Source organism: Sebastes fasciatus, chromosome 19 (assembly GCF_043250625.1).
Source record: "Sebastes fasciatus isolate fSebFas1 chromosome 19, fSebFas1.pri, whole genome shotgun sequence".
NCBI lineage: Eukaryota > Metazoa > Chordata > Actinopteri > Perciformes > Sebastidae > Sebastes > Sebastes fasciatus.
The window spans coordinates 2,115,627-2,125,820 of NC_133813.1; the positions used below are offsets into that span (position 1 = coordinate 2,115,627).

General features: G+C 37.3%; 1 protein-coding gene across 6 annotated transcripts in view; it reads right to left on the minus strand.

Annotated features, from left to right (window-relative positions):
* scarb1 (scavenger receptor class B, member 1) overlaps nucleotides 1-9,507 on the minus strand; it is a 33,429-nt gene extending 23,922 nt beyond the window's left edge. For 4 of the 6 annotated variants that reach the window (XR_012591710.1, XM_074618442.1, XM_074618443.1 and 1 more), the window contains exons 1-7: nucleotides 7,042-7,387; nucleotides 4,773-4,933; nucleotides 2,710-2,851; nucleotides 2,424-2,627; nucleotides 947-1,042; nucleotides 413-528; nucleotides 161-327 (exon numbers count right to left, since the gene is read on the minus strand). Coding sequence is in view for 5 of the 6 variants with exons in the window: in XM_074618442.1 (XP_074474543.1) it covers nucleotides 161-327; nucleotides 413-528; nucleotides 947-1,042; nucleotides 2,424-2,627; nucleotides 2,710-2,851; nucleotides 4,773-4,933; nucleotides 7,042-7,161 (1,006 nt within the window). In the remaining variant the exon portion in view is untranslated. Of the gene's footprint in view, nucleotides 1-160; nucleotides 328-412; nucleotides 529-946; nucleotides 1,043-2,423; nucleotides 2,628-2,709; nucleotides 2,852-4,772; nucleotides 4,934-7,041; nucleotides 7,388-9,267 lie in introns of those variants that run through there. The other 2 variants (XM_074618444.1, XM_074618441.1) reach the window with 1 other exon arrangement.
* Nucleotides 9,508-10,194: the final 687 nt, after the last annotated feature.

Here is a 10,194-nt window from a genome sequence, read left to right on the forward strand (position 1 = left end):
CTTATATGAGGCGATGCCTGGTACTGGAATGTGTTCCAGATGCTTTTTATGGTTTGTCTATGTGCATTAAAGATAGACAATTATTGTGTTTGTTGCTTCTCTCTCTCTCATCGCTCCGGAGAGATTTTAAGTTGCCATGACAACAGACAGGTTTACTCACTGTGTCGGCAGCTGCTGACGTTCAGCAGACCGGACTGTCTGCAGGGGCAGAAGCCTTCGTTGGGCTCGTAATCGGTCCCGTTGGCGAACAGCGTCTTGGGTGCAACGTATCGATACAGAGGGATGCCGTTCATCACGCCATCACGCTGGTAAACGAGCTCCATGGATCTGAAACAAACAAAACACAAGTTTTCTAGGTATGAACAAAGAAGAAGAACCGTGAGAGAAAGAAGAAGTGAGAAAAGAGTTTTACCTGCAGGCGTCGGGGCTGTAGAAAGGTAACGTGCTCTCTCTGGTCATGAAGGGAGGCCACATCTGTCCAGCTGTTCCATTGATCATGTTACACTGAGCAGTGTTCCAGTTGGTCAGCTATGAACAGAGACGACAATCAGGCTATATCCACACTAATACGTTTTGCTACGTTTATGCCTAGTGTCCATGCTACTCCGGCATTTTCGAGCCTCTAAAACGGAGAAAACGCTGCTGACGCCGTTTTAGATTTAAAACCCCGGGGTTGTGTTTAAGTCTGGACGGACAGAAACGACGACGTAGACACCCACGTTCGCTTCTTGATCGGGTCTCATCAGTCACGACGTGCCCCTCCCATCACAAAGGTAACTCTTGGTTAAAAGTTGTGTGTTTGTTGGACTCATCCACCTCCCCTCCCTCTATCCCTCCATCAGCAGTCTTTCTCCACGTTTGATTCTACGTCAATAGCTCTGAGCAGAGCATTTCTACGCACATGCAGAGAGGACAAGACGTACGAAGAACACGTTGAAAACCTCACCTCCGTCAGGCCGTTCCAGGAGTCGACTTTGTGGACTTTCCTGATGTCGTCTTGACCAGTGTGAATGGTGAACAGGCCGGTGTTGGAGTTGTTGAACTAAATAAACACAGAGATGAACATAACGTTTCCACAGAGTACAAGATGATCTTTTAAAAAAAGTGCTCGTTTGTTTGACCAAGAGTCCAAAACCCAAAAGATATTCAATCACATCAAACAAAGAAAAGCAGCAAATCACAGTTCAGAGAGTGGAATGAGTTCATAATTTAGTAATGTTGCTTGGTAAAGTTACTATTTTATTTAGCAATAGTGGCCACTGTGAGTCACAGAGGGCTCAGGCAAAAGTGATTACACATAAAATCATTGCATCGCTTCGTTGAGGTCATGAATCAGGAATGGAGGATAAATAAATCTTGTATGTGTCTGTGGTCACCCAGAGCTACGATAGAACATCACATCTGTACAGAGAGCGGACCAAACTCTGTGTAGAAACAACAACGTCTCTAGATGACTTTACGTAGAGTGTTGATGGAACAGCTGCGTAGCCTGGCACTGATCCATCCAAACTCCATTCAGAAAACAAGCATTTTAAAAGTTGTTTGCTCGTCGTCTTAGTAACAGACAAACTGACAAAGCATCAATTCAGACATTTTACTAATCAACATCATCATGTAGTTATTTCAGCATAATTTTGATCCGTTAATTGATATTAAATCACAGCACAGTCTGTTTATTTTGGGTTCATATCGCAGTAGCGATGTGTGGCTTGCTAGATACAGTCTGTATGTGAATACAGCTCGCCGCCGGGTGATGTTATTAACCCAGACACCACAGCGTTTGGTTTTCTGACATTCATTCAGTCTTTTTTACTAAAACAACTTTCTTTAATTAATATAACAGTTTTTGACCTCAGTAAAAATTTTGTTTTTGAAAGGCTAAACGCCAACAAATATGGATTGAATCAGAACATTCAGTTACATAAAAACATGTGAATTTTGGAAATGATTACATCTATCTTTTTTCAATAAATGTTGACTTTTGGACTTTACAACGCTCTGGAGTTATTGGAAATGTTTGGATCACACGAGTCAGAAAGAATCCCACGCTGCCACCACTGGAATCTAATTCTACAAATAGCATAATGCTAATAATATTAGTGTGTGTATTAGTGTCAAAATAGTTGTATTAGTTGGTCTTTTTGTACTAAATCGACTTTCTTTAATGAATATTTTTGGATTATTTTTTGACCACAGTGAAAATATTGTTTTTGAAAGGCTAAACGCCAACTATAGACTGAAGCAGAATATTCCGTTTGATAAAAACACGTTGTGAATTGTTGTGAACGAAGCTCTGGAGTTTTTGTAAATGTGAATATACTACATCCTTCTCAACTTATCTCCACGTTTTTCTCTTTACCTCCATGACACCTCTCTGACATCGGGTGCCATAAATCTGAACATAAAACATTTGAAACACTCACTTCAGCAAAGAGGCCAAACTTCCCCGATGAGGGCAGCATGCCGGGCAGCCATTTATTGAGGAAATCAACCAGTCCGCTGTCATAACCCCACATCAGCTCCCCTACTGTCTTGGTCAGGAAGGGCCCCTCCTTGAAGGTCTTGAAGGTGGTGCTGATCATTAAACGCACGGCGAAGGGCATGTTTTCCATCATGACTGCTGCGCCCTGAAAACACAGATGTGAGTGAAAACTGAAGATTGGGAGTAGAGAAGGTGTGAGTTATATATAATTTGTAATAATGTCTTACCAGCACCAACATGTTGGGGATGGTGACGACGTCGGCCTCGTTCCCTGAAGACATGGTCGGCTCAAAGGCGTATCTTCTGTACTCCCTGTAGGACACTGTACCGTTGTCGTGAAATGTGATGTTGTCTTTCTGAATGCGTTTTCTGAATAAAAGGAGAAAATATTCAAAATTATACTTTTGTCTCCCTCACGGTTATAGTTTCAGACAGATATATTTTCTTACTGAAATCATCTGAACATATTCCTCTTAGAGAAGATCTGAGTTTATATATTGATTCGTATATTGATACACATTATGATGCGTTTAAGCTCTCATTTCATTTTTACTGAATAGAGCTTAAACGCATCATAATGTAACACAATACAACCTCCGATAACGTTAACTAGCTCTCCTTCTGTCTATTTCAACACACATTTGTTGTTCACAACGTAGAATAATCAGGGAAACAAATTTTCTATCGTTCCCAGGACGACGTTAGTCTCGAGCCCTGACGGTTCTACGGTACTGTAGAAAAACGAGTACCGCCACATTTGGTAGCGAAGGATCTGTTTTCGTGACACCCCTAGTGCTCTAATGCCTAAAAAATTAACTGGAAATTTGAACCTTTTAAAAACAAATATTGTTCATTTCACTTCTCTACATTCATATAAGAATCTGGATATACAGTAAATGCAGCTTTCATGAAACAATTAGCATCTAAAATAGGTCCTAAACACATAAACATTACAATGCCAATTCAGCTGACCTTATCAGGAGTCTATTACAGAACACACCATGAAAAACAAGATTAGATAAGATAAGCTTTCTTAACCTCTGACCTCTCTGACTTGATGATTCGATATTTTATATGTCTCTTATTATTATCAACAAATCAGTTACGGTCAGTTACTGTAACTGCTAACAAGTATTGTGTATGTCTTACACTGTAAATGGTAAATGGACTTGCATTTATATAGCACCTTAAAATAACAATAATAAAGTTCTAGCTAGTGCTAGAACTTTATTATTGTAGTTTTAAGTACCCGATGGTTAACCCTGCAGCGTGGACTTGTGTCTACTTCTTCTAGCAGTGACATTAATCACTAAAACACTGTTTTAGTACTTGCTTTTGTACGCCGACTGGCTGGTCTCACACAGCCAGCAGCTGCGAAAACATTGGTGCAAATTTCCAAATTTATTCGGTTAACCTGAAAACAAATTGTAAATCTAACTTACATTCTCACCTAAAAAAAAAACATTTAAACTATTTAAACTTAGTAAAACAGCTTTTTAAAGGTTTAAAAACAGCTTTTTGGCAAGTAAAGGATGATAACCATGGATGTATTAACACTGGAGACGGGTGACACTAAGCAACATTATGGCACTTCCGCTCCAAATGGAGGTGAAAACACAACAAAACGTAATGCAGAAGCACCCTAGTTCAGGCAAAGAATAAGGTGAATTATACCAGACACTTAAGAACGTTATCTGCAGCCTTTTTCCTTTAAACATTGGGAATTAACTGAGCTCAAAGTTACTCTAAAGGTACATGCACGAGTGCAGAAAGTGACAAGTAATGTACAAGTAGTACTTTTTTTTTTTTTAAAACCACATCCTTCTTCTATTACATAAAATCTAGGTCGATGTAATCATGCTGTAATGTGTTTAGAGACAGTTCAGCCCTCTAAACTTTTACTTTTACTTTTGGAAGAGTTTTTCACATGGAAGAGTTATGTAACAACGTTTTGGACTACATCCCACTGTGGTACTGGGGATTCAATTATAGGCCAATTATAGGCCTACATATTGTACAGATGTGGGGGCACATAGTGTTCCCAAAAATGAGCCAAGCAGGCAGAAACACACAGCTGTGCATTACTAAATCAGCAGCTTTATGGCCGGTCAGGCCACGTTTTAATGGGGTGCAATAAGACAAAGAGGACAGCTTCAATTTATAGTCCTATTTGACAAAAATATGGCAGCAGCAAGAGACGAAGAGGAGCTGGAAATGCATCTTGCAACATATTTACAGGTTGCAGGACAAAGTGTTCTGCTCTTCAATCTTTATGGTTCACGTTGTTTACCTGTACACAAAAGGTCCTCGCTGCTCCACCATGGGCTTCTCTCCCTTCAGGATCTCTTGAGGGTTCAGGACGTTGAAGAAGTAGACGGACATGTAGAACGGGACAGGGACGTCCTTCCACATGGTGTAGGACATTTCATTCTTCGGGTCGATCACTGTGTTCTGACGAGAAAAGAGGAAAAAAAATAAAATAAAGATTAAAAGGGATGCAACTACCCGTTGTTTATTTAGTTTATCTGGCAAATGTTTTCTCAATTCATGTTAAAGAAAATCTTCAAATTTAACAGAATTTTTAATATTATTTAAATAATAAATCTAACACCAGTAACTTGGTAAACAATCTGAAAAATGAACAGAATTTTCTATTTATTATTAAAATAATATATCAAACACAAGCAACATGGTAAAAAATCTTACAAATTAACAATTGTTATTTGTTATTAAAATTATAATAAAATTAAAAATTAATAAAATTGTACACCAACAACTTGGTAAAAAATTCTTCAAAATGAACAGAATTGTTATTTATAATTAAATTAATAAATTGTACACCAGCCACTTGGTTAAAAATCTTCAAAGTTAACATAATTTTTCTTTATTATTAAAATAATAAACTGTACACCAGTAACCTGGTAAACAAAATCTTCAAAATTAACATAATTTTTATTTATTATTAATATAATAAATCATACATCAGCAACTTACCAAAAAATCTTCAAGATTACCAGAATTTCTGTTTATTACTAACATAATAAATCGTACACCAATAACTTGGTGAAACATCTTCAAAATGTACAGAATTTTTATTTATTATTAAAATAATAAAGCGTACACCAGTAACTTGGTAAACAAATCTTCAAAATTAACAGAATTTTTTATCATTATGTAGCAGAGAAGTATAAAGTGGTATAAAATGGAAATACTCAAGTACAAAATTGTTTTTAAGTACAGTACTTGAATAAATGTACCTTCAATGTTCTTTTTCTGTTTTCTTTTCTTTTACTAGTTAATGCCTGCTTTTGTGTTTTGTGTCCATCTCCTGCACTGTCATTACTGTGTTTTCTTCTATTTTATATCTTGTATTTTTATGCAAAAAAAGTACCGGTCAAATAGATGTAATGGAGTAAAAAGTACAGTATTTCCCTGTGAGATGTAGTGGAGTACAAATATAACATAGCAGAAAATGGAAATACTCAAGTACAAGTATGTCGAAATTGTACTTAAGTACAGTTCTTGAGTAAATGTACTTTCAATGTTCTTTTTCTGTTTTCTTTAACTAGTTTATGCCTGCTTGTGCATTTTGTGTATATTTCCTGCACTTTAATTACAGTTTTTTTTTTTATCTATCTTAATTTTTGTGCAAATAAAGCTAACATTATATTCCACCAATGACAGGCTAAATATCCACATTTAAAAACAATTTTTTTTTTACATTTCTCATTTTTACCCCAGTACATCCTCAGGAGCATGCCACCTTGCATTTCTCTACACATATTGCTCTGTTATTGTACCTTGAGTTTACAGTAATAGAAGTCCATGCATATTATTAGTTATTAACTGTAACAGAAGTCCATGCATATTATTAGTCGATGCATATTATTAGTTATAAACAGTTACAGAAGTACATGCATTTTATTAGTTATTAACTGTAACAGAAGTCCATGCATTTTATTAGTTATTAACTGTAACAGAAGTCCATGCATATTATTAGTCGATGCATATTATTAGTTATTAACAGTAACAGAAGTCCATGCATATTATTAGTTATTTAAAATAATAGAAGTCCATGCATATTATTAGTTATTTAAAATAATAGAAGTCCACGCATATTATTAGTTATTTAAAATAATAGAAGTCCATGCATATTATTAGTTATTTAAAATAATAGAAGTCCACGCATATTATTAGTTATTAACAATAACAGAAGTCCATGCATATTATTAGTTATTAACAATAACAGAAGTCCACGCATATTATTAGTTATTAACAATAACAGAAGTCCATGCATATTATTAGTTATTTAAAATAATAGAAGTCCATGCATATTATTAGTTATTAACTGTTTGCTTGCATGCACGAGCCTTTTATCATGTATTGATATCCTCACGTGGCTCTCTGAAGCCCTTTGAGACTTTCGGCTGTGATTGCAGGCTGAAACTAACCTGACTCAGCACATTATAACACATTTAACTGACTCAGCACATTAGAACACACTTTTAAAAGACTCAGCACATTAAACCCGGGTTATAATGTGCTAACCTTCTGCTTACCTTCACTACTTGGTCGTCGATGATTATTGGACCCACAAAGGTTAGAAGCGTCCCAAAGAACACGGTGAGGACACCCAGTACTATAAAACCAACAGCGACTTTAGCTTTATTGATTGCCATTGTTTGTTATTGACAGCTGATGTCTGTTAGCAGCTGGTTTAAATGTCCACAAAGATAAACAACTACACGACTACACGCAGCTATCTAACTCTGCAGGACTACAACAACCTCTCTGAGTTAAACTCTGTCGGTTTGAAGTGATAGTCTCGAGTCCAGCCGGCGTTTTTAATCTGTCAGATCGATGTAGTTGATGTGCTGCTGTTGTCTCCATATTTATACTCTGCTGGGCACGCCTCCACCGCGCAGAGGATTCTGGGAAACGTAGTTCCCGCTCGGTGTCCACTCAAACACACACACATTGAACCTGTTACACAACAGCTGTGGAAGAAGACTCTGTACTGGAGTAGATGTGGCGATAAAATCATGTAAAAATACTACAATATGAGTAAAAGTCATGCATTTAAAGTCCTACTTATATAGAAGTTACAAAAATATTATAAAATATACTTAATAAAAGTAAAGGTACTCATTGTGCATTAAAATGTACTTAAAGTATTAGTAGTAAAAGTTCTCATACACAGTTAGCTAGTTTAGTCCAGTGGTTCCCAACCTAGGGGTCGGGCCCCTCCAAAGGGTCACCAGATAAATCTGAGGGGTCCTGAGATGATTAATGACGAAGAAGAAGAAGAAGAAGAAGAAGAAGAAACTAAGTTCTAAAACACAAATTTGCATCCATTTTTTGGACTCGTAGCTTTTTGTGTGAAATATTGGATAATTTGACCTCTTTGGGAAATGTCTCTTTTGTGTCGTATTTTATAATCACATGTTTTTTAATGTAAAATAATCTGAAAAGTATTAATCAAATAAATGCAGTGGAGTAAAAAGTACAATATTTCCCTTAAAAGTGTAGTAGAGTTGAAGTAACGGGGGCACAGCAGGGGTGTTTTTGTTGATTGAATACTATACGTACTATTGAATACTTTTAACCAGAACGCAAACATTATGTGGCGAAAAAGCAACATAATTATTTTCCGTAACAGGGTTGATTTTTTCGGAGCTTTCGCAACTGTGAATGAAAGCATCAACCGATCAAACTGTGCAGAACGAGTTGAGTTGCGTCTATATTTATGAAAACAACAACACATCCTCCTCCAGTTGAGGAGCATGCTCTAGCTGGAGAGGATGTTTTTAAGTATAAAAGATAACTCCCTGTGCAGTTACGGATCAGAAGGCAAGTCTTTATCGTTAGATTACAAAGGATGAGTACCGGTCTGATTTCAGAGTGACTGGATATCTCTACAAGGTCTCTACCCGATAACTCGTAGAGATATCAGGTCACTGTGACATCAGTTGGAAGGAAGCGTGCGTTAATCAGTATAAAGTAACAGTAAGTGCACGTACTCAAGTACTTCAAACTTTACCTGCTGATGAAAACACCTATGTGTTTCTGACACAAAGATTCAGTATTATTGTGGGGAAATACTCGTACTGCAGGATTGAGCTTTATTTATTCAAACATCTTGAAACTGTTGAGAATCAATCCTGAACGAATTATCTTTTTTTGTTTGTTTAATTGTTGGCTAGTTTCCTTTTGATCGCATGCATCAGAAGATATATACCCATATGGAATTTGTGCAAAAGACAAGTAAAAAATACCTCAATGTTACTTTAAATTTGAGTTAACTTTATTGTCCAAGATGTGGAAAATAGTTTTTGCGTTAGAATAAATACAGAGCAAAGATGAGGACAGGAAGGGGACACGATATCAACAAACAAACACAGAAATATTATCAAAAATAAAGTCATAAAATGTGAAACTAGATCAAAGTAAGTAATGAACTCCGCATCCTTATTGCATTTGTCAAGAAAAACCTGCTGCACACATTTTTGTCTTCGCCTCAAAACAGATTTTATATTATAGGTAATAAATGAACAAGCGTAAAGATAGATTACATGTGAGTGTGTCTATGAAGGTGCAGCAGATATCTGCAGAGAAACTGCAGCACACCTTATGTTTTATTTGGAGATGCAGATTTATAAACATGCAAGTCCCTTGAATGCTAAAATAAATTGTTCAATGTAGAATATTTTGCCTTGTGCAAAGAAAAAACAAGAAATTGTTCTGAAGAAACCTCCCTTATTAATAAATAAATAAATGAAAGGTACCTTTATCACTTGGTCTTTCATCACCGCTGGTCCCACAAACAGAAGAACAACTCCAAACACCACCGTCAGAGTCCCGGCCACTATGAACCCAATAGCTACTTTGGCTTTATCGATGGCCATGGTTGCTAATAACGATCACTGATGATAATAATAATAATAATAATAATAATAAAATGTTATTTCCAGTTTCTCCCTGCAGAGCCAAAGAGCATGCTCAGTGCTGCTCAGTGTTTCCAGGTCTGGGGATGAGCTGATGGATGCAGAAGCTGTGTTTATACTCTGCAGACCCCGCCCCCCCTCCACACACTGACACATCCTGTTTCCTAAATTCATGTAAATTCATGTTCAGTCACATTTTAGTCAGATGACTTCACTGCCACTTTGTCTAATGTCAAGGTCAGCTTCAAGTTCAGCAGCAGCACAGATCATGTTGACATCCAAAGGTCTAAAGTAACTAAACATGCACAATCATAATGTCTTAATCTGGTGAGTTTAAATACGAAATAAAATATGTAATGAAAATACATTTAATACAAAATGAATATGCTGTTCCAACCCGTCCTCACCCCCAACTCGTCAAACACCGCCGTTTGGTCGGCGTCCCTCGGCAGCGGAGGGTATCGTCAGTCCCGTGGGTCGCTGAAGTTGACGTCAACCACGACCTTAACCCCTAAATGGTTGTGTTGACCTAACTTCCTGTGAAAACGGAAGTTTATTTTGAAAGGACACTATGCATGTAACGAGCGTATATTGGCACGCCATCCCTGACACGTCCAAAAGTACCACTAGAGGGGTACCCCGTGCGTCGGGCACTGACCAAGCGGCGGTATTTAACGAGTTGGGAGAGAGAATGTGTTGGCTGTTCACTCAGCCCGTTCTCATTCCCACGGCGTCAAATACCGACGCTTTGTCACGGCCATTGGCGTT